At 37.5% G+C, this 25207-nt stretch overlaps 1 protein-coding gene across 8 annotated transcripts; it reads right to left on the bottom strand.

Moving 5' to 3' along the window:
- Positions 1 to 561: 561 nt before the first annotated feature.
- On the bottom strand, positions 562 to 25093 carry CCDC18 (coiled-coil domain containing 18). Of its 8 annotated transcripts, none has more exons than XM_068141275.1 (25): positions 25047 to 25093; positions 23778 to 23897; positions 23450 to 23606; positions 23022 to 23189; positions 22006 to 22115; positions 20995 to 21123; positions 19006 to 19102; positions 18149 to 18270; positions 16714 to 17023; positions 15389 to 15474; positions 15119 to 15282; positions 14207 to 14427; positions 13253 to 13363; positions 12359 to 12490; positions 10789 to 10923; positions 10173 to 10250; positions 8656 to 8772; positions 7746 to 7913; positions 6752 to 6894; positions 6144 to 6307; positions 5054 to 5267; positions 4380 to 4479; positions 3219 to 3335; positions 2647 to 2790; positions 562 to 798 (listed from the first exon to the last, which is right to left on the bottom strand). In XM_068141275.1, exons 2-25 carry the CDS (start codon positions 23894 to 23896, stop codon positions 784 to 786), a joined length of 3321 nt encoding a protein of 1106 aa, XP_067997376.1. In that variant the 5' UTR covers position 23897; positions 25047 to 25093; the 3' UTR covers positions 562 to 783. The 8 variants fall into 8 exon arrangements, with proteins under 8 accessions (XP_067997376.1, XP_067997373.1, XP_067997374.1 ...); XM_068141272.1 differs by lacking the exon at positions 25047 to 25093 and adding an exon at positions 24889 to 25027; XM_068141273.1 differs by lacking the exon at positions 25047 to 25093 and adding an exon at positions 24889 to 25027 and having other exon boundaries at positions 15119 to 15279.
- Positions 25094 to 25207: the final 114 nt, after the last annotated feature.

Below are 25207 nucleotides of genomic sequence, written 5' to 3'. Positions count from 1 at the left end.
AGTATGAATCATGTCTTAATGCACATAAATCATGCTTGCATTAACCACTCAGATCTAGGCCTAGAGCACATTTGCAGTTTCAGACACGTGTGTAAATGTTTTATAAAATGGGGCTACTAGTCATTTGTACTAGATAAAGGGCACAGTATTTTTAGCTGGAAGTAAATATGTTTAGAGTGCACAGTTGTAACATTTTCATCAACAGTATGTTGTACATATTTTGGAAAACTAAAAATGTTTGGGAAAATAAAAGCGCAAGCATCAAGGCACTGTCTCACATGCCCTAGCATCTAAAAGATGCTGCCTGAAGTAAAGCAAGAAGGCTTTACCAGTGTGTATGAACCAATTAGTATCCTAAAACGTCCTACAAACTGGTTAAATTTAGTAACATATTGTGTCCTTACACATTTTATGTGTAAAAAACCAAACCACACAACTAATAGGTAATACCATTGTGTTCCTAATAAGAAGTCAGATGTGAAACAAGTAGATGGTGTAAAATTCTTAGATAAAATGACAGCTGAAATGAATTCTTGCAACTCAAGATACTTAAAAGATAAAATTTATTTCTCAAGAATAAATTAAGATGTTATATCAAGGCAATAATCTCAAAACCAGTTGGAAAAATAAAGATTTTTACTTGTGCTAGCAAAAATAATGACATATATTATTTATAAACACAGAGTTAAAATTCCCTCTTTGAATGCATGATTACATTGCAAGCGACAACATTCCTGTAGCACTCCTGTGTTGCTGTTTGTCCAATAGGCAACATTCCTTCCATCACAATTCTTGCCCCTGAAATAAAATAGTTACCATCAGAACCTTGCTTTAACCATCTGCACCCAATTTACCATAGCCTGTACCAAGATATTACTTTTCACTACTAAGGTTTACTCTACAAGTTCAAGAAAACTAGCTGCAGGTCTCAAGTCCATGTCTCATTTGTCAGATTCTGCCCCCTAGAATGAAGTCACGAATCTATTTGTTCATTGGTCTTGTAACTGAAATGTATTTGCTTTCAAAATGAGCATCATCTCCCATTTTTTAACACATGCCAAGTTCTATCAGATAAATAGGAAAACATTAGGCAGAGTATGCTGAGGGAAAAAAAAAATTCATATACAAATCCTTGTAAAATTTCACACTAAACTGCATGATTGTGTTTAACTTCCTCACAGCTTACACAGTTCACCACAGTTTCTGACAACTCAGGAAGTGTCTGTCAAAGCCCTATCAACCATATCAGAGTATCAAGAGGAAAGACAACTGTGATTTCTACCAATACAAAGTGAGGAAAATCTTACCACCACTAACAAATATCCTGGACTTTCTACAGTAGACAGAAATAAAGGCAAATACACTATGTTTGGGGTTGGGTATTTTTGGTTAAAATCTGCAGATTTAGCTTCCCTTTCCCAGCTTTAAAGAACAAAGTTAAAGGCTGACAGTTTTACATAACGAAACCAAGCAGGAGCATTAGATGATAGTCTCCATTAGATGATAGTCTCTCTAGTGTATGATCCACAGCAGCTATGTTTACATTAACCAGTACTATGGCACAAAAGAGGCCATATGAGCCAGTATTTCATAACATGGCTCCTATTAATTATATAAGTGATTATGTTGTACCTATTCATGCTTAGCTAGATGCTTATTCATTATGAGGAATGCTATAAATAGAGTACACAGGTATCTGTAAAGAGGATGTAATAAGCTTACAGCTAATGAAAGCTTATTACAGTAACTTCTAGTTACTTTCATACTACATGTACTATTATTAATCAGTGTAAGCACTAATTTAAGCACTAATTTCTTCTTATTTCACTTACCATTTGTAACACAATTTTGTTTCTCATTTCAATAAGGAATTGTGGCCACAAAAGATAAATTTGCTGTTAAGTCAAATCTGTCTCTGTCTCTTTTTTTGGGTTTTGTTTTCTAAATAAAGGGGAATTACTTCAATTGCCCAGAAAAACTAAGAAGCCCTTCTGAATGTTCAGTAAGATGTTCCTTTATATGGAATATTTTCAACTTCTAAAGGTAGAGTGCTGTATTGTTACAAGATCTTCACTGCAGATTAAAACAGAGTAAGAACAAAGAACAATTGCACTGAAAAATCTGTGATCTAGCTATTTCATGAGTCCCAAAAGAGCAGAATGGGGCAGGACAGAAATCGACCCTAGTTAACAATTCCTTCCCTGAACAAAAATATTTCCTGTAACAAGCAAGAAAGTTAGTGTATCAAGGGGAAAAAACAGAATGACACAGACTATAGCCCCAGGTAAAACCATGCACATACAAACACAGCATCCCTTTTTTCCCAGGTAGATTAGATAACCAAGTTTTTAGGACCAGGACAGAAGTTTCTGCAGAATATTGGTCAGTCAGTCTGCAATGTGTTATTATCTATTCAAATTTCTCCTCGAAACAGACAATTAAGAGTGCGCCATTAGACTTCTAATTTTTAAATCATTAAACTGGTTTACCTTTAGGGCATCAAGATTCAGCAAACACCAGGATATACAATACAGTTATGTGGGGAGATGTAATAGCACTTATTCTAAAGAGATACCACATCACTCCTCAGCTGTGGTAATGGCATTAAAAATTGATGATTTGTTGTTTATCCAAGGAACACTTTACCTTTTCAAGAGCTTCTAGGCTTGGTTGTTTCCTTTCAATCTTTTTCTTCAGCTGGTTTATTTCTTGATCTTTCCGGAGCAATTCAAACTCTCTTTCACGGAGTTCGTCTTTAGAAATCTGGAGTTTCTTCTCTAAGATCTCAATCTGAGCAGAAAATGTAATTAAATCAGAACAGATATTCTAGTGAATTCAGAACAACTTTAAAAAAGCAACACCCCAACAAGAACTCATAACTCGCTACTACCCCCAACTTCGGCTTCCCTTGCCGATACCTTATTTTATTTTGTCAATTATTTCCTTTATTGAAAGGACAGTTTGGGAGCTGTCTCTTATCAAGTGAAAAAAAAAAATTAACTTCATTTTTAGACTGCTATTTCCCTGCAGGTTTTTTTGGGTGTAGTAGACATAGAAAATATTTTTACTGATACATTGAGGTACTCCTTCCCAATACGAAATGTTTCACTCTTAGAGATTAAACCTGGCCAGCTATTGTGTCCTAGGACTAGACTTTCTTATAGAACTGTCTGCATTCTGTTGCAAACTGTTTGTTTTTTTAATAAAGTAAGAATTACCTGTTTATTGCATTCCTTAATTTCTAACTCTGACTTCTCTAAATTGCACTCTAATCGAATTATCTGTTGTTCCATTTCTCCCCTATGTTCACGAACTGTCATATCCAACTGTGTAACCTACAGACAAAGAAGGAAGAAAAGGAATTCTTTTATTTTCAACCAGTATACACATTTTAAGAAACAATGTTACAAAACATGACAGCTAAAAGAAACTCATCCTTTGTAGTGTCAAGAATATTCTCTAAAGCAGTCAATCTAAAAGTACACCCTAGCTATCTTTAAAAAAATTGGAGCCACGGACAAAGAAAAAAGTGGAAAGATGGGAGAAACTGCACGTGTTTGGTCCTCAGATACACAGAATACAAACCCAGTTATCATTTTAAACAGAATGTAATGAGTACCTTAGTATGCTAATACATCTTGTTAGAAAGTGTCAAAAGTTTATCAAGGAAAAAAAAAAACTCAGAGAGAATAGTTTGGACTGAAAAGGATCATGTAGTTCCGACATCCCTGCCATGGGATCCAATTTATATCTACCCTCTTTCAGTTCAAAGCCATCACTGCATGCCCTTGTCAAAAAAGACACCCTCCAGTGTTTTTGTAGGTTTCCCTAAGGTACTGTAAAGCCACAATAAAGTCCTATTGCTCTGATAAATTCCCAGAGCAGCTAGGAGGACACTGCAGCAAGAATATATCAGAATATATCCTGAAACTCATAGACTGAAAATATTTCAAATGAGCTACAAAAATTTTTCACAACCAATTTACTATTTCATATTTAGAGGTTGGCTCCAATGCAAAGCCGGAAAGGAATCTATCATTTCCAAGCAAACTTCAGTGCAGATACTTGCTTTATCAACCATCAATATAACAACAGTCATCCGCTAACTGTATTGGTAAGAAAGAATTATGGGACAAGTTTGCAGGAGGCTTCAGGTCTATCTAAACAGTAGTCTGTGCACCCACAGAGGAGCACAATCTGGTTTTCCTGGTACCATAAGACTTGAGTAGCATACAGCTAGTTTTGAGGGTGACGCTGTGGCTATATTAACAGTACAGTTTGGAATGAAGTGTGAAGGCAGTTAAACCTAGCAGACTTTTTACAAGTTATCTACTGCATAACAAGAATAATTGTCAGTAACATGATTACAATTATCTGACCTGAGCCACTCTTTGTTTCAATTCCCAATTCCGTTCTTTCAATGCTTGGTCCATGTCAAGGAGTTCTTGGGTTTTGCCTTCAATCTCTCCCTTGCAATACCTGAAATTCTCATATATTTAACCTGCTTAATGCACATTCAGTTGCTTAGCTTCAAGTATCTGGCTTGAAAATCATGAGATTACTTAAAACTACTTTAAAATGTGAATCAGCTAACTGAATGCAAAGAAACAAACCCAAATGAAATAATTGTGTTAATTGTATTCCAGGTGGAGATTTACCAGTAACTTCATTACTCATGTCACTTAATTGATTATCAGGAAAATATAATTTTTGAAAAGAGTAATACAGAAGCAAGTAATGCTAATTTATGGTCAGAGAGGAAATAGGAGAGTTTTGCTATATATGAACTTCTGATAAAATTATTTCACAATTTCAGGATTAAATAATCTCAGCAAATTTTAGAACAGAATTCCCCCCAGCATTCAGTATAATATCTAGAAATAAAAAGCGAGCTGAGGAGATACAGCATCAAGTTATCTTACAGCCAGAAACACTTTAAATATTATAGAGAGCTGCTAAAATAAAAAAAAAAAAAAAAGACCAAACCACTTGCAATTCCTAATGAAAAACTAACATAACTAAGTTTCTGTGATGGAAAAGACACCCAGCTTACCTGAGCTCAGTTGTTAGATCCACGATAACAACACGCTTCTCCTCCAGAGAGGACTGTGCATCCTGTAATGCGTCTTGCAATGCCTGAAGCTGCGTCAAAGCAGTTTTTAATTCTCCCTGGGCATTCTGTAATGCAGATTCTAGTTCTTCTATTTTCTGTAAGGCTTCTTTGTGGTAAGTCTCACTGTGGAGCAGCTTATCTTCTAAATTATTTGCTATTTTACACACACCACAAAACACAAGATGTTTAATTGGTAAGTCAGAGTCTTTATGCAATACTGCTGCCTACTAGTACTTGTGGTCATAACCAATTTTCAGTAGTTTCAGGAAAATCTGCCAAAACAGTGATTTCTGATGTTATGCAACAACCTTTACATGACACACAAGACTTTGTTGGCTTTATTCAGCTCATAATATACAACTAACTTAAAGTATTAGGAGGTTATCTCTTAGATCTCTATCTCTTCTCTCTGTACTTTCAAGAAGAAAGCTGTCTCTGTTATCTCTGTACTTTCAAGAAGAAAGTACAGAGACAACACAGTAACTGACTACATAGTGCTATAGAGGAAGCAAGCAGAATGCTAGTAAGCCTCCAGTTTTAAAAAAACTGGAAAATTAAGTGGAGGAGTTTGTAATTTCCACAGACATTCTTGTGGGGTTTTCTGCTTGTTTTAAAGAGCTCAATTCTTGTAAATAGGTGTGGTGGGCATATGCCTTCATTAAACCCAAGTGTCTTGCTTGAATGTGCATTGTCAACTTACGGGGAAAATTACATTCATTTCACTTGGGGTAAAGGTACATCCTACACAAGTGAGAATTTGCAAAAGTGTGTTAAAAAATGCTTGGGGAAGGGGGGTTAGAGTTTTTGGGGGGAGTGCAGTGGGGTTTGTTTGCTTTGTTGCTGTGGGTTTTTTTTTTTTTAGTTTTTATCTTAAAAACTATGGAATTATCAATACATTAAAAAAAAGAGTAAGCTCTCCATACAAATTCATCTTTTTATAGACTTGATGATAGAAGAAAAAGGGAAAATGAAATTACATACAGAGAAATAGTACATGAAAGGAAGCCTAAGAAATAAAATTGCAAATTACCCTCATTTGCCTTTTCATTGAGCTTTGATTGTGCTTCTTGCAAAGTAACATTCAACTGATTTATCTGCATTGTTTTGTGGTCACCCTCTTCTTTTAACTGCACTACTTCTTTTTCCATACCAGTAAGTTCATTCTTGCACTGTTCCATCTCCAGTTTAATTTGTCTGAATAGAAGCAGCAACCAGAAAAAAAAACAACAAACCAACCTTGTAATAACAAAAGTGACACATATGCTTAAATGCTCCAAGACAAGCATTTGTGAATAAAACAGGAATGAAAAAAAGTCATTCTAAGTAGGGTTTTCTTGCTTTCCTAAAACCTACCATCTAGAATTACAAGCAACTTGACATAATTGTGAATTGAACTGCACTATGAAGTGCCTATTCAGGCAGTAAGGCTAAATAGGTTGCCAGGAAACACATTAATTCCATTAATTCTGTCGAAGACTCTTTCAGGAGCTCATGCCTCTGCTAGTTAGACACTTCCAGTCTTGGCTCACACAGATTCTGAATTCTTTGACTACATAGCTGAATACCATTTCAAGGCAGCAATCTTTCTTATTGATAAGTCTCTCTGCATAACATACTTCTCAGTTATTCTTAACCTACCCGATTGTACTATTAAGTTCATCCACCTTCTGTCTGTTTATGTCTGCCTCCTGAGCAGCTAGAGCAAGTTTCACCTCTACTTTTCTCAACTCAGCTTCGGCATGTGTTTTCTGCTTCTGAAGCTCTTGCTCCAAATTGGATACCTGTTTAAATGGATATTTAAAATGTGTTGCCACTTTCAAATTACATACCAGAGAATTATACATCCTTGTCTTGCAATTCGTGTAATGAGAGTTTTAACACAGATTTTACATAATCCAAGACCAGAATTTTGCAGTCACATTTGAAAGACAGTTGCTAGTAAGCATATCAAGATTAAGAAGGACACATAGACACTTGAACGTGTCCGGAGAAGGGCAAAGAGGCTGGGGAGAGGCCTTGAGCACAAGCCCTACAAGGAGCTGGGATTGTTTGGCCTGGAGAAGAGGAGGCTCAGGGGAGACCTCATTGCTCACTACAACTACCTGAAGGGTGGTTGTAGGCAGGAGGAGGTTGGTCTTCTCCCAGGCAACCAGCACCAGAACAAGAGGACACAGTCTCAAGTTGCACCAGGGGAGGTTTAGGCTCGAAGTGAGGAGAAAGTTCTTCACTAATAGTCGTTAGCCATTGGAATGGGCTGCCCAGGGAGGTGGTGGAGTCACCATCCCTGGAAATGTTCAAGAGGGGACTGGATGTGGCACTTGGTGCCATGGTTTAGTCATGAGGTCTGTGGTGACAGGTTGGACTTGATGATCTTTGAGGTCTCTTCCAACCTTGGTGATTCTGTGATTCAGCTTTCTGTGTTTGATTTTCCGAGTATTTAACCTCTCTAAAGGTAGCTAGAGTTTCTGACAATACAGAACCTGGTTTAAGACAAGACACTAAAGTCTTTGTTTTAGATATATCTAAAACAGTAAGTAATCAACCCAGTTATCAAAGAAATGTTCAGCTTTTACAAGTATTACAAAGACATATATAAAAGCATTTAATCACCTGTCTTCTCACCGTACTGTACCTGTTTTTCAAGTTTAATTTGATTATCTTCCAGCTCCTCATTTCTAATAGTTTCTTGCTGCAACATTTGCTGCTGATGATGCAAAGTCTGTTGTAGGAGAATGTTTTGTTCCCTTGTATCCTGAATATTCTGATCTTTTATTTGTATTTCTTTCTGTAAATAGCAAACCTGAAAACACATTTTCCCATTGCAATAAAACATTTTTATTTGCACTCGCACCAGCTCTTCTCTTTGTTCTTAATGAGCACAGAATCACTTAAGATTCAGTAACACTTCTGGCTCTGAATTTCATTGCATTGCAGTTTCAACACTACATAAACACATCTCAACATTTTAAAGTGAGGAAAGCAGTAACTTATCATCCTCAGTTTTTGGCTTCTTGCTTTCTAAATAGACCTAAACAAGTCAGTGTTTTAAAACCATATATAACAAAGATTTTTCACTTCTAAATCACTGAATGACTTTTCTTTCTGTCTTTCTTGCTACTTTATTTCTCAGAAAGTCCTTGTTTTCCCCTTCAGATTTTGTTCTCAGTCCACCCCACTTAGTTCTTCCTGCCTCTAAGACACTAAAAATCAGGAATTGCGAGTGCCTAACTCATCACAAGTCAATTATGTGTATCCAAGTTTATACTGCAATAGTGCGCTCTCAACTTTTTTCCTCAAGATAATGCTTTCTTTCCACTTCCCATTTTGTTACTTCTTTCAACAATTCATTTACTTCTTTCCCCTAAGCTTATGCAGTATTTCTTAGTCACAATTTTCCTCTTCACCGTCACAAAAGGTAGTTTTTCCCCAACGCTTACTTTCTATTCACAGCTTGTGCTGCAAATTTTGTCTCAAACTCAGATTAAATAACTTATAACAAGTGTTCTCAGTAATACCTAAGAATCATTAAAACAAGCTGTTACCTCTTCAGACTTTTTTTTGAGCTGGTTTTCAAATATCTCCTTATTTTCTTGTGACTGACTCAAATATAGTGCAACTTCTTCCTTACACATATTTAGTGCTGACTCAAGTTGTCTCACCTAGTTAAATGTAACAGATTTAACCAATTAGTTAAAATTGCATGCAATGGGTTTTTTTTTAACCAGTCTAAACAAAAAAGGCATTAAAAAACTCTACCTTGTTTATGTCAAATGTCTAGAAAACTGTATTTTTATGTAAAGAGTACTTAAAAACAAGCATAGAAGACTATGATAAATTTTAAAACTGAAATATCAATACTAAAATTAATCCACCATGTTTTATTACACAAGGAACTGTATCAAGAAATTTGGAATGATCATCATGGGTTGCAACAAGTTTTTTTTCAAGAATAACATTCAGATCTTAATTCAATTCCTCTCAGAAAGCTATGAAACAGCTGTTTGCTTTTTTCTTCCTTTCTGTACTGAGATACATTGCCCAAGTCCTACCAAAAAGGTAAAACTTAGAACAGAATAAACCAGGTTGGAAGAGACCTTCAAGATCATCGTGTCCAACCTATCTTTTAGCAGTATCAGCATGGTTTAGCTATTTTACCCTTTTACTATTAATTTGGATTTGAGTAATCTCTAACAAATATAACCTCAAATGGATAACTGCAATGAGCAAACCCCCAGAGATTTTAAGCCATGGTAACTAAAGATTCCTTAACTACTTGGTTTCAATTTTAAGAGCACTTTTATCATCAACTGGATTTGTGCTGCATCTTGCTGCAGATTGGCTAATGTTTTCAATGCTACCAGTTCTCTGAACTATATTGGATCATATACCTCTCCCCCCACCAGTTTCTTTAGGGCTAATTTATACTGGGTCTTGATTTTGGAGAACATCCCAAATACTGTGAAGTCACTTAGACAGAAAACTGGTCCAAAACAAGTTGGAACAAGCATGCTACCAGTTAAGACCCCAGTGTCCTCTCCAAGTGATAACCTGAAGATTTAATACCATTTGAAACCTAATTGTAATACATGACCAGGTGGCAATGGTTTATTGAAACAGTGTTGCAAGTGCTGCATAGAAAATATTTCTCAGGCAAATAATAGGAAGTGGTATAGATGGCTAAAAAACATAACTAGTATTATATTTTAAACATTTGTGATACTGTATGTCATATCTAGGGCAAACACCTACATAGCATTATCTTTGTTAGACAGTGTTTCACTTAAAGAATACAACAAGCACAATTCTGCCCTCTTTGTAACTACAATAATTTAATAGCACAATTATGCATTGCATAATCTCTTACTGCAGGTTTCATCATACTTCTCTTAATTAAAAAAAACAGTTGAAAAACTCCAGACTAATGACTTGTGAAACATTTATGTGGGACAGATTTCTATAAAGCAGCCTTAATACAGTTTTTCTATAGCAGATAAAAGGAAATACACCATTACTGCAAGCTTCTAAACTATTAATTGAAAATTACAGAGATCTTACTAACTTTGATTGTTTCTTCTGTTAGCTGACTTTTCAACATCTTCAATCCTTGATCTTTCTTGACATTTTGATTTTCCATTTCCTGTTTGTACACATTTTTATTCAAGAGAACAAAATGTAAACATGGTAACAGTAATCTAGCTAATAAACACATTAAAAAAATAGGGGAAAAATATATATAATGTGTTTAGAACACAATTGCTTGTGTACTGCATTTGTGTGCAGCCTGCTTTGAATTGGATTTCATTCCTGATAAGTGTACCTTCATACTCTGCAACGGTAGGAATTATTAAAAGGAATAAAAGGTTGCCATAAATAGACCATTCTTAGGTTTTCACCTAGTGCCAAATAGATGCAATTGTTCTTTAACATTTGCTAAAGGACAAGGCAAAAGCATACAAAGAATGCTGAGATAGAAAATAATGGTCACCTAAGTTTGTACAATATATAGTAGTAGTAGCTGAGGACTACACATGATTCAGTCAATTACTCAAACAGCAATTAAGAAACAAAAATGTAAAACACAAGTGTATTTTATTTTTTCCATGTGTTTACAGACATGTTTTTCATCATTAGTAGTCACTTGTTTGATCTACATTTAAAGCATAAGACAACCTTACCTCTCTGCTCTCAATCAGAAGTCCATCCAACGAGTCAATGTGATGCTGTTTGCGTACAATATCTTGTTGCAAAACAGATATTATTTTCTCTCGCTCAATGAATTGTTGGTGTTGCTCCTCCAGCTCTGTCTGAAGCTGTTTGTAAGTAATTAATGGTTTAGTTTCAGTAAGATTTTTCAAAGAATTTGTACATCTAAATACACAGTTATATTCACCCATCATTTTAAGATTAAAAAATAAATGCATTCCTATCATACTATCAGTCAGGGTTGGAAGGGACCACAAGGATCATCTAGTTCCAACCCCCCTGCCATGGGCAGGGACACCCCACACTAGATCAGGCTGGCCAGAGCCTCATCCAGCCTGGTCTTAAACACCTCCAGGGATGGGGCCTCAACCACCTCCCTGGACAACCCATTCCAGGGCTTCACCACTCTCATGGTGAAGAACTTCCTCCTCACATCCAGCCTGAATCTCCCCACCTCCAGCTCCATTCCATTCCCCCTACTCCTATCACTACCATCAGCAGTATTGCACATTTCTAAAAGTATTGAGAAACCCCAAATGCTTAATCTTTTAAAGTGGCAGGAGAATCCAAAGAATGAAGGCAGGCAGATGGTAATTGGCTGTCATCAGCCAAGACATTAAGACACAGATGTGTTCTTCAGTAAAAGGTGGCAAGCTCCCCGAGCAGCTAAAAATAGCCATGGTTACATTTCTAATCATATGAAGCAACAGAATCCTTCTCTAAAGACTGAAAACCCAACTGACAGTTCACCCTCAACACAGACACTCATAAGGCTCAGGCTGGCAGAGGTTCAGCAAACAAAATAATATTGTTAGAAGCCAACATGGTTTAACTCTAGTAGGCAAAGAGTAACAGTGTTCTTCCCAAGTCCCCATTTCTCTTCAACTGAGCAGAAAATAGCATATTATGAGATTGTAGTTTGTTTTCCATCTAACATTACACAAACAGGAAGTGCAGGGAGAAGATACAACCTTTAATATAAATTTTTAATTGGACATCTGTTGCGGTGGGAAGCATCGAGCAGACAATCAATATGATTGGTAATCAGGCTTCAACTTTATTGTTCAAAAGCACAGCTTATGTAGTCTCTTCAGCAGCTAAATATGCACACATGTCATTATTCTATTAGCTATTAGTCCAGGGTTACATCATATTATCCAACCTACTTGTGGTTAGGCTTACATGCAACTCCACAACCTCCTTTCTCAGTAGGTCTTTGTTTCACACATATACTTTGTTTCACATACTACTATCTTGTAAGTAACTATTTCACATGGTGCTATCTTATGAGATACTGCAAGCACAGTCACAGGGCTGTGGTGGCCTTGCTGCACCAGCACACCAGCTAAGCTGCGAGCAGTAAACAGCAAGATGGAGTCTGGCCTATACACTCTGGTCAAACAACTGTTCCATAGAACTATGTCCCTGCAATTCAAGCCATTCCTCAACAGACATCTACTTCAGAAATACTAAAGAGAGAAAGAAATCAGCATGGTAAAAAGTTAACAAATATATCAGTCATAGACACAAGGAAGGTCTTACCAGTTCAATCTGTTTTTCCATCTCTTTCTGCTGCTGAAGGTGAACCAACTTGGCTTTTTCAAAAGCAGAAGTTATTTGCTCATATTCTTTGCTAATAGTTGTTTCCAGCTCACGAATATGTCTGTTTTTTCCCTGGGAAACAGCAACAACAGAATAGACTTAATAGAAACATTTATGTGTGATATCATCTAGTGGCTTATTTGATGATCAAGTTCCTAGATTTCATAAAAGGACACCACAGAAAACACTGAATTTATACATAGGCTGGGTCATCTCAAAGAATGCCACACCTGTAACATAGGTATAGGATGCCACTAAATGCAGCCACACTACAGAGATGAGGTATCTGCTGAGATTGTCTGCTTGCACAGATTACATCAAATGAAGCACCAAGACAAAAATAAATTCTATATTCACATGGATTGATGGAATCCTTAAAACACAGATTTCCATTTGAAAGGGACCATATCGATAGTTTCCTTTACCAGCAACCTTAGACTCCTTCCCAAAACTATCTAATGATCAGGCTGGAATTCACAGTGCTCCAAGTGTCAAAAGCCTTTCTTGACTTACTGCCATTTAGAGGACCCTTATTCATAGATCTGTATGTATTTCCCTGAAACAAACGGCAATGCTACCATTGATCTCAATAGGACCAGAGTTTCACTGCACTTATGGTCAAAAGGAAAAAATACCATGTCCACTAATAACTCACCATGTTCAAAAGCAGGGGGGAAGAAAAAAATGTTACATGTAACACATGATACAGTTTAAAACCTGGGGATCTGAAGGTCTATCCATTTTGAATATATGGAATAATACTGCTTTAAACTTAGACTTCAATCTTCATTTGTGTTTTCACAGAAATGTAGTTTGTCACTGAGAACATTTTACCATGAGTTCCTGTTCCAGCTCAGAATTTCTTGCTGCAGCAGTGGAATAAGCCATAGTCTTTTCTTCCAATTGTTTCTCAAGTGCAGAAATTTGAGAAGACTTCTTTGTTATCTGAAATTGAATGTGTCACAAAACAGCACAGAGACAATCAGCTCGGGCTGATTCAAGTATTTGTATATATCTTCTGATCACCAATTCCATTTCAGTATTTTTAATTACTTTTTCTAAATTTTGGTATGATCTATGAAACTTTACTGCTTACACAGAAGAATTCAGGACAATTTACCTCAAACTTATCCAATTCTATCAGGGCTATGAGTGAATTAGCTATTATGCATTATAACACCTAGGGTCATTAGGAAATACTGCAAATCCCATTCTGCTGGAATTCTATAAACCCATTAGCACCAGAATGTAAGCATAATTAACTTATTCAAACCAGGTAAGGAGCTATCAGAAGCTTAAATTTCTTTTGAGAGTACTAGATAAGGATGTTATGGTTTAGTTGGGTTGGATTTGTTGATGGGTTGGACACGATGATCTTGAAGGTCTCTTCCAACCTGGTTTATTATTATTATTACTAATCTCTGGCAATAGTACTAACATTTAGTAAAGAAAAATAAAGGTGTTTCATCAACATTTCTTAAGATTATACATTAATTCAGCCATATCACCACAATAAGACTATGTACTGGGCATATTTTCCATGTCATTCATAATAGTAGCAATACAGCCCAGTAACTACAACAGCTTTAAAACAAGATTTCTGGCAGCAAACAAGCTAAAGCAGTAGCTTGTTGAGCAAGCAGAAAAACTTATTTTCCAATTTTTCTTAAGCCAGATTTTAAAACTGACACGGCAATTGCAGTTTTCCTGTAACTATTGCCTTAACTACCTTTGATTACTGAATTAAGCAATAAGAGATGTATTTTTCCACTGCTGCTAGAAACGTACTTCTTTCTCTAAGCTACCAGTTCTAGAAGCTTTCTTCAATAGGTCTTCCTGTATGATTTGAAGCTGACTTGCTCTCTGAGCCATGCTGGTCTTCAAAGAAGATTTCTCATCCTCTGCTTTTGTCAGTTTGGCATGTAATTCTCTTAACTCTCTCTGGAATCTTTGCCTCTCCTTTTCAAACTTTTTGCTGATAAGTTCCAACTGTTGACATTTTCTCCTCTCTCAAAGTAAAAAAAAAAAAAAAAAAGTTTAATTTATAAAAGCACATACAAACCAGCAAGCAAGCAAATAATCTCACACACCAGAGAGAGGAAAAATACGATTTAACGACAGCACATTGAACTACCACATGTGGTATTCCGAAAAAAGACTTGGGTGGTTCCTCCCCCCCATAATCTAACTGAAAGCAGTGACTCATAAAAACAATCTTCCCTCACAAAACAAAGTCTACCATCTTCTTAAACAAAGACAAAAAAACAAAACAGAGTAACATTAAGCAACACCATATAGATGCCCCAAAGTCATTTCATGGAACAGTCTTAATAGTTATTGCAAAAGAAATTGCAGAAGCTCTGCAACAGCAGGACAAGGAGAAATCAAAGCTAATATGGAGACCTTCACATGACTTGCATTAAAAAGAAAGCAAACCACCACATGGCTCTATTTCAACACAAGATGTAGCTTAGATATTGCTGAACAAGTAACTAACTTGCAAAAGGAAGCATACTGTGCTAGGAGACCATGACAACTCCCAGAATTTCAAGGTGTTAAAGCGTTCCCTGTTCAATCAAAGCATATCTGTTAATGCAGCTATATTTAAGAAATGCTACAGAAACAATTTAAAAGCTCCCAAAAATTTCTATTCTGTGGATTAGTCAGACAGTACTGTACAAGCTATTTCAGAAAGTTTACCTTCTTGACTTCTGACCAATTTTACAGGCTCTGTTTCCAGGCCACATAATCTGTGATTTTCTTGTCTTTCATTATAATTGGAAAGATGCTCAGCTCCACCACAGTTCGTTAAGTTTGCAGAAGCCTTTTGAATTACTGTTTCTTGTGCTGCTGGTTTAATGCTACTATAAAAGAGGAGACAATTATTTAACATTCTTTCTATATGCCTACCCTAATACCACTCTGTTATCTGCTAATTCTTTCCATAATTCAGGAACCAGAAAGTTATACCTTAGGTCAGCAATTGAACACGATTCAGAGAGGGCTTCTTTCGTTGAGGAACTGGATAGCTGGTGTTTCAAGTGCTGCCATTTGAACTAGAAGTTAAAGGGGAAAAACCCCATCAATTAGTGCCTCACAGTGTGATTAATTCATGTGTTATACTATCATATAAAGGTTAAAACATAAGCAGGATGTTAAAACTGGGTAACTTGATCGCTAAAATTATTCTAAGTAGGTGTTTGCAAGTACTGCAGATATGTCTCAATGCTAGTAGAAATTACAGGCATTAAGGCCACCTGAAACTGTGACCATTCCTTTATATATCTTTGTATGGGTACTGAAGTATGAACATTTTTGCTGTGAAGAATAAAATAAATGGAGATACTGCCAGTAATTCCATGTTTTGAACTTCTCACATCATGCTGCCTTTCAGTTTGATGACTGTGTTTGATATCCACTTTTCTCAAGTTACAGATGACTATTTCCTTCAATTCAATCCCATTTTTTTCCCCACCAGAAAATTTACACGTATTTTTCAATAAGGGTGCTACAACAATTTTTAAGGCTCTTCAAAGTAATTTTCTGTGGTCACAACAGCCCAAACCAAAATACAAAATCGTCCAGAAAGCATACTCTCTTGGTTTCATTACAGCTACTCATGTTTACACTTCAAAAACAAAGGTATCTAATGCAATTTGTACTCCTGACTTCCTAAGTCTGTCTAGCTCTTCCTGACTTCCTAAGCAGCTCCTCCAGTAACCTCAGGCAGTTCACAACTTTGTTTTCACATGCCTCTCCCAATCACAGTCAGCGTATCCCTAAACTTCACCAATACAAGCTTCAGACTCATAAAACAGGGTCCATATTGGTAACAGGGACAAAAAAGTTATTTGCAGCAAGGAAGATGTGCCTTCTCTTTCCCAGCAAAGAATATTTTAGAATTCCCACGAAAAATCTCTCCTGCCCTGATTCCTCCATTGCTGAGGCTGACATCAACTCTGGCTGTGTGACAGTGTGACTTCTTACTGTTCTGCTCTGCTTCATGTAACAGGACATCATCAGGTGTTAGAGAATACACATGATTCTGAGGAATCAATACATAGAGGAATGGAAAGAGTAATTTTAAATGCTTGCTGATTAATCTATTCCAACAGACATACTCCTTGTTCTTGAACAAGGCAAAAGTAAAGCACTTAAATAAAACATGTCATTCATGTATCTTGAATGGTGAAGGTCTTTCACTCCAACTGTTTCTCAAGAACATCACAGGATTTCCACACAGTATCAATTTAAGACACATCATACAATTTTTAAGGGTGTATCTCTTACTGTACCTCTTCAGATGTATTTAGACACAACTGGGAAATAATGGTTTCTAGGATGTTGAGCTCTTCTCTCAAGTCTTCAATTTCTTGATAGCATAATTTCAATTGGTTATTTTGCTGTGCAGTAAGAGCTCTTAGCTCTGCATTTTCACTTATTAGAGCATTTTTCTCTTTCACTACTACTTCTTTTTCACAAACTTCACTCTCAAGCTCAACGATCTTCTGGTCGGACTGAGTCAGCATTGATAACATTTCAGCGTTTTTTGCCTCTAGAGTCTTAATTTCTTCTTTTGTGCTATGATTTTCTTCTCTTAATTGCCTAAAAAAAGTATACCCATTTAGAAGTTAGAGCTCAGTATAGAGGATTTTCATTACAAGAACATGCCACAATTATACTCTTTTACTAGTTTCCTCCTTCTCAAAATATAGGATTAACTCTATACAAAAGACAGAAGACTTTTCACTGCTTTACTGGGCTTTCACTGTTCCTAAGGACCAAGATAGCGTACTAACACCGAGCTAGTCTAGCATTCTGCTACTAAAAGGAGTAGAGATCCTATTTATTTTCTCCCATTTTATCTGACTCTAGAGTGAGCAAACTGTATTTTCAGCCCATCACAAATTATTTATTAGGTACCTGCTGATTTAGCAAACCAAATTAGCTCAAAGGTCCTGACGAGTGCCAAACCCAGTGCAAGTTTGCAGAGAAAAAAGGCAGTCTAGAGGAAAAGCTCTCATAAGTAGGAGAGAACTATGAAAGCAGGCTCAAGCTAGTATAGAAGTGCTCACACACTGCCCAACCCTACCAAAATGCACTAAATAATTAAGACAGAAATCTGAATGCAGACAGCACATGAAGGGCATCAATAAAATTGTCTGTGCTTTTTGTCCAAACCTAATAATCCTGAAGACTACCAATAGCTGTCTTCCTTCATTAATGAATTACTAAAAGACTTCTAAAAGTAAGAAAGGTTCAGCTTGAAGAAACATGCAAGGAGCATAAGAGTTTTCAACTGTGGGAAAAGACCTTGGTGTGGGAACAGAGTGGCAGCAAAAAAATGATTCGACATTTCCAGAAGTTGCAGCCAGAATCAAAGCCTCTGTTCAGGCCCAAATGCAGCCTCCTCATTGGATACCAAGAGTAGCCTTCATTCTAGCTGGAGACCAAAAAGACTGTGCAGCAAGTTGGGACTCTCACCTGGCAGTGTAAATGAACTCATTGGTACTTTATCAGGAGCACACATGAGCAGGCTGCAGGCAGCAGAACAGGTATGCATAAAGCCAGAGTACCTGCATCTCCTACAGAAGCAATGTGTGAGCAATTGAACCTACACTCCAGGAAGGCATGGGATTCCTATGAATGTGGCAGCATGCAGCAGTAGAACAGGCATTTTCTTCTTAAGTAACAGCACAGAGATCTTTCAAAGCCTTTCAAAGCCATTACCTTAATTGCTCTTCCAGGATGTCTAGATTCTTTCTGTAGCTGACACAGGTTTCATTCAACTTCTCTTTTTCATTTTCACAGCTAATTAAACGTTTTTCCAAGACTACTTCTTCAGCTTTAACCTTGAAAAGCAATTTTGGTTTTCATTACTGTACAACAATGATCTTAGCTTCTTTGCCCAAGAGGCTTTTTAAAAAGAATACTGTAAATATGATGCTTTTTTTCATTCTGCTACACCTATAGATAATTCTGTTGTGCAGAAAAGAAGAGAGGCAAAAAAACTTTTTTCCTTGCAATTTGGGAAAAAAATAACATTATTTTGGTTTACTATTTTAAGGTACATTTGTGGCTGGCACTATCCTTCCACAAGGAAAGAAGTGTAATCAAATAAAAATTCTCTGTAACAGCTGTCTCAGGCCTGTTTCTTTTCCTCCCACAAGGCAGGAAGCACTAACAGTATTGACCATTAGAACTTTGGGAGATTACTTCATTTTCATCTCAGCTCTTCTCTAGATCATGTTTAATTAAAAAAGATATAAAGATGGGGTCAAAAGAGTCCTTTTAAAAGGATCATATAATTCTAAAATGTAAAATTGGCAGCTGGCAAGCAGGAAACAGAAGAAAGAGCAGCAGTATCAGAATACCTCCAAGAAGCAGCCTGTCCACAATGCAAAGACAGTTTAAAAAGGGTAACTGAAGTTACCAGCATAAACAGTTGTTTACCCTGTCCCACTTCTTTTAGGTCTTTATCACCAACAGCAGAAACAAGGTGAACTCATGGCTGTCTGCTTCCTAGCTTACTGGAAGAAGCAAAATCCTAATAGCATGCCAAAAACAAGTGAAGAAATAACTCTTACCTTATCCAATGTTTCAGTCATCTTCTCTTTATACTTTTTGAATGCTTTTGTCAGCTCCTCCGCATTCAACAAAGCTTCATTTCTCTGCTGTTCTGCTCTGCAAAGAGCCATACCAAGTTTAAAAACCACACATTTCAGTCATTATGTAACTACCTCCTCCAGTTAAAGTCAACCACTAAATTCACTGCTGCAGGTAACTTCCTATCTTCCTACAGGTTTCCACATCCTAGGTAACAAAATGTTTTACATGTGGCATATAGAAGCTTTAAATATAGTTTTTGCATAATACATAAAATTTCATTAAGATACTTTTGATTCGACTTCAAGAAGTTTGATCTGCACCATCCTCCTGTCCCTAACAGTAAAAGTCCATTTTAGGGACTGGGATAACACGCTTGATAAGCAGAAGGCAGCAGTGCTCCTTAAAATTCAACCTGCTTGAGGGGAACTATCCAAAGAATTTGTTGTGATGGAATTATTGTGAGACTGACAGTATAAACTGCTTGGAGGGTACTGTAGAGACAGCATCAATAACAGTAAAGGAAGTTGAGACTAGGGTTTTATCTGGTGAGCCACTGTTCAAAGGAGCAACCCAAAGAGCCTGCTATTTTGCTTCTGTTACTCTGTGTCTCTGCCCCTTTCTTACTTTTCCCTACTGTTACTTTTGAGGGAAAAGTTGGAACAGTAACCCCGAGACAGCTCAGGTATTCAGTCACTTCAGGACACCCAACACAGGCACACGAGAATCACCACTGCTCAATTAACATTTGTTTCTCCTTTACTAAAGGGAGTCTGTGGGTAGAGGGCAAGTGCCTCATTTAACTACAGCCTACCCTCAGATCAATGTTTTTCAGTCTGAGGACCATTGCCAATATAGATATGGCAAAAACGTTCAGAGAAGGGGATAAAGGAATTTCAGACTGAAAACCAAAACGGTCTAAAACACTTCAGTTTGCTTGGCCAAAGAATACTAAGTGGTTTTAACCACTGATTAAAAGCAAACAGTAATAATTGCTAATACTAACCATCACAGTGTGTTGTCTTCAACACCTGGCAGAAGCTCAGTTTTTCTGAAGTACCAAATCATTTAAATTCACAGCTAGCAACTAAGTACAGCTAGTTCCAACCCCACATGCACTGAATTAATTGTGGACATAAATCAACATTTCTTCACCAGTAGTGCAAGTCCCACTGTATCTGTAGGAGGGTTAATGTCCTGGGTAGATAAGCTAAAGAAAATTTTTGCATTCAAAAGGCTCATGAAATGCTTTCCAGAGTCATTAACTCAGTTAATTTTTGTCCCAAGTGAAGTACTTAAATGAAATGGGCAGGTAGGAATATTTTTACATATTCCTCTCATTTCTTTAAAATTACATTTTGTGGTGATAGGATTGTATATAGTGTGTATATAACAAGTTGCAATAGCTGAAAGAAATTACACAACCCTCACAGCAGCCACACAGCCACTAGGCTAAACAAGGCAACAAGAAAGGGAAATGGGAATTGGGATGGAATTATAGCATCACACAGAGAGGAGAGATTGAAGACAATATGATAACATTCTCTTAGTTAAACTGTGCTTCTATCAGTTTCCTCATATCAGTCCCAAAATTACAGCACTGAGTATTGCTGAATACTGAGCATACACTGTAGGTTCAGGCAAGAGAAAGTTAAAAGTAAATTAGGAAAAATACATTCTGGACACACTTTAGCTCTCCACTACAACACATCTCCTCTGAAGAGGAGGAAAAAGAAGGTGATACAACTGGTTACGAGTGTACAGTATCAGCCTGCAACTACCAGTAGATTTTAAAGATTTAAAAGTGCCCATTTAAATAAGTATCTCAACACAAAATTTCCCCATTTCAAAAACCAACACATCCTTAAAGCCAAGAAATCATTTGATTCCCTAATGTAAACATCTGCCAATGCAAATAAACACTTATGCACTATTATTCTGTATTCCATTTATTAAAATTACTTAGCTACCTCTTTCCTTGCTTGCTTCGTTCAATGAACTCAGTTTTCAGATTTTTATAGTCCTTTTTATATCTTTGCAACATGTTTTCTCTTTCCATTCCTATTTTCTGGCTTTGCTCCAGTTTATCTTCTGCATCTCTAGCAAATAAACAAAACATGGTTATAAACAGATGAGCTTTTTTGAGGAAAAAAAAAGAAAATATTGTTGTTCTTTTCTGCACACAACGTTTGAGAAGCACTGGTTAAACACACTGCATCTCTCAAAACCAGCTTTGGAATATCCAGTCTCCAGACTTCCCAGGAGTAGTCTGCAGTCTGGAGAGCTGTCCAAATCACACCAGTAGGTGTCAGGTGTCACAACTACCGAGGAACCAGAGGACTAACTCTGTGTTATGAGATCTACACAGAAGTCACTATTTTTCTGCAATACATATGACTGGTCAGGATACACACATGGAAAACAACACTAAAATAGAAATTAAATAGAAGGGGTTTTACTTCTTTTGTGAAGACAAGAGTATTGAGATACTGATTGAATATTATTCAGCATGAGATTGCAAGACAAACTGACAGCCACCTGTGTCTTCCTGACAGCCTCTAGATGCTGTTTACTTTAGCTTTATTTGGCTGTCTACGTTGATTCATGATGAAATAATCTTTTGCATTACATGTTGCAATCAAGTTTGAAAAGACCTATGCTTACTACAGAAGACTTGTAGTCAGGTAGTACACAATCACTCTACCCTGTTAAAAGGACACAGTCATGTGTAGTATGTATTATCAACTCAGTTCTTTCACCAGTTTTTTGGGGGGTGGGTTGTTGGGTTTTTCCTTCCATTTCTTGAAGTACATTCAGTACAAAATAAAACACCTCTCTCCTCCTATATATGGCTCCCAATGAAAGTGCCAAGCCCCAGACCACATTACCCACACAGTAAACAATAATTATGTCACTCCAAATGAGACTGATCTAGCAAGTAGACCAATATAAAATGCTGTATTTAAAAGTACACTTATTACCTCAATATTTTGTCTTGAGTTGAAACCTCTGCTTCCAAGTTTACAATCTGCTCTTTCAACTTTGGAATGCTGACTAAATGTGTACCTAGAGTTAATTCAAGATATGAAATCTGAAATACAAACATATTTGAGGTTTCATTAAGACCTGCATATATATCTTTCAGGAGAGGCACATAAGAACAATCTACTTACCAAATGACACAGTGGTCTTAACCATACTGAGGAAGATGCCTGCTCATCTATAGAAGTTGTCTTCCAATTTTCTGCTCAATTAACACCCTTCCAGTTCCCTAGCAGCATTCCAGTGTAATATGTTGTCTAGCAGAATGATTTCTTCATATACCGATCTCATTCCCTGCTTTTCCCCCAAAATTCATATGCTGCTATTTGTCAATCAGACAGTCAAATGGTCTGCTTACTTTTGTACTGTCTTGGAGATAACATTCCTCTAACAGAAAGCATCAAGCATAGCTATGTTTCATAAATGTCATATATAACCCAAACATAAAAATAGTGTCTTGGAAAAAATGTACATACAAGTGTGCAGTGATTTCTTAAATACAGTATTTCTTTCTAACTGACCTTCACTTTTTAAAGGCAGCAATATTAATCCAATCTGAGAGATGACTATTTTTGATTTTGTAAATGAAGCACTACTGTACCATAGTTATTCTTCACATTAATCTTAATGTAGCTCAGACATATAAATATTTAGGACTAAATACAATGAACTACTTCCTTACATCATGTATTCTTCATTCCATAACTTACCAGCTTTAGATTAAACTTTGGAACATGAACAGATAGAATTCACAAATAATATAGTTGTTTTGCTCACAGAGAAAGCCATTCTGTTCCAAAATTAATGCTGAATATTATAAAGAGAAAATAGTAGTTTTAAAACATTAAGTTCAGAGTTATTAAGTTTAGAATTACATTCTCAAGAGTCACAGTCACTGGGGTGTTCAGTTTTACGTGGGGTTTGTCTTTTAGATGAATACACTAGAGATACATACCCTTGTCTTTGACTGCATCAATTCACAGTTCATTTTTTCTACTCTGTTCTTTAGGCACTGGTTCTGAGAAGTCAAAGCTGCATTTTGCTCGTGAAGGGCATCCAGCTTCTCCTTAAGACGTTCATTTTCTTCCACAGTTTTATCAGAAACTGTGGACACCAAGTAACACTAGACATACAAAAATACAAAGAATTTTTATATAAATATATATACACACAAACACTTATACATGCATATGTAAGCAATACATTCATCGGTGGAAACTCTGTAGAACAAATGTGTTTAAATCATATTACATTTAAGAGTGCTCTGTTAATATAACCGCCTAATGCTACAGTCCAAATGCTAAGAGCAAAGAAATATTCAAACGCCCAGCAAAGAGGAAAAAAACAAAGTAACAAAAATAAGTAACAAAGCACAATATTTACTGCAGGTTTTCTTGGAAAATCCTGGCAAGACGCTTCGCTACCATTCTTCTTACAGTTGGAAAAGCCTTGATAGTTGCAACTGGGCTCAACAAGGTCCTCCAGAGTGAAGTCTACAGCCTCATTGAAGCACTGGCCACAATGTCCACTTGCACTAGTGCTAGGAGGGAGAATAAAAAGTTGCTACGTAATTTTTTCTTTGCTAAATTGCTCATAAAAAGTATACAAAAGGAAAACACGGGGTAAGCTACTTGGAACAACCCATTACACTGAATGACAGATTTTTACATGACAAGAGACAGGCTGTTTTCATTTCCAGACACACTTCTACCTGGAAAGCTCTTCCTCTACAGTTTGGAGACTTTGTTCGGTTCTCCTCAGCTGCTTCCGTAATGACTGTAAAGTTCCAAGCAGGTCTTCAGCAGCATCACTTTCTGAGCAAGTCCACATACTATATTTGATAGGAACCACACGTGGTTAAAATAATATTTAGCATTAAAACACTGTTAATATATGTGAATACTATTTGCAGAGATACTTTAAAAAATACAAATAAAACAAACAAAACCCCAAAACAAACAAAACCCCAAAACAATTAGGAAAAAACCCACAAGCTACATTTCCCAATGTTAAGCATACATTTTGCACACCACCTTTTCTGACATTCACTGGAGAAAAACAATTGCAGAAATTATCTTTTGTAAGAGTTCTTTACGCGTTCATGAAGTACGAGAAACTACTATGAGAACTGGAAAAGTCTGTATGTTTATACGAAGTACCTCAGTTACTCCAGCAAGCCCATGCAACTAGCAAGGTGCCTGAAAAGGTAACAGCGCATCCACGACACAGAAACTATGCCTCGCTGCCCAATGACCAGCGGAATTAAACAAATCAGAGCAACGAGGAGTCGAGAGCACTGAAGACGCGAGATAATAAGCTGAGGGGACCGCAGCCCTCACCACAGCAAACAAACTTTTGCACAACGCGTCTCAGATACCTGAATGCGAAAACAGGTCAGACAATTGAGAGCAACAAACGCTGCCGGGGGAGGGGCTGCCGCCGCCTGCCCTTCTCCGGCAGCACTGCGGTCCCTCTGCCGCCCACCTCTGTAGGCCGGAACTAGGCAGTAACCGGGACAGCTGCGATTCCTCCTGCCTTCGCGCCACTTCGCCCGCCCTCAGCCTACCTGCCCCAGCCGAGTACTACTAACAGCGCAATTTAGCGACGGTAGTCACCGTTCCTGTGGGGCGCCCGGTGGCTAAGAGGCTGCGCCCCAAGTGCCCAGAGCAATAGGGCACAAACTAGCCCAGACCCGACGCTATTTGGCGCTCGCCTATTGTAGTGTGCTCCGACTTGCGACCCAAGGCTGTTAACCTCAAAACAAAAGGAAAGACGGAAAGGCGGTGTCCCTTGGCTTTGACAAAAATAATGGTGATAACAACCCGCTCCAAACACCCGCCTTCTCCCTCTTCTGGAGCTCCCAGAACTTGGTCATCACCCCACTTCAAAATCGCGGGCCAGTTCTCCGCAGGGCCGGCAAAACGCATGCGCAGCACCCGCCTTCCTTTTTCCGCACTCCGCGCAACTGCCACTGCTGTACCTGGGCGGGAGAAGCGCGCCCCGAGCAGAAGTTAACCCGTCCCACCGCGTTCCTGCCGCGGTGCACTGTGGGCGGGCAGAGAGCAGTGCTGCGGCAGCTGCCATTGGAAGACCTGTGCGAGGGGCAGGGCCTGCCCCGCCTATGCCCGCCCCACGGAGGCC

This window comes from Melanerpes formicivorus, unplaced genomic scaffold (genome assembly GCF_026170545.1).
Source record: "Melanerpes formicivorus ecotype bairdi unplaced genomic scaffold, bMelFor1.0.p_v2 SCAF_7, whole genome shotgun sequence".
In the NCBI taxonomy this organism is placed as follows: domain Eukaryota; kingdom Metazoa; phylum Chordata; class Aves; order Piciformes; family Picidae; genus Melanerpes; species Melanerpes formicivorus.
This window is presented reverse-complemented; position numbering and strand designations above follow the sequence as displayed.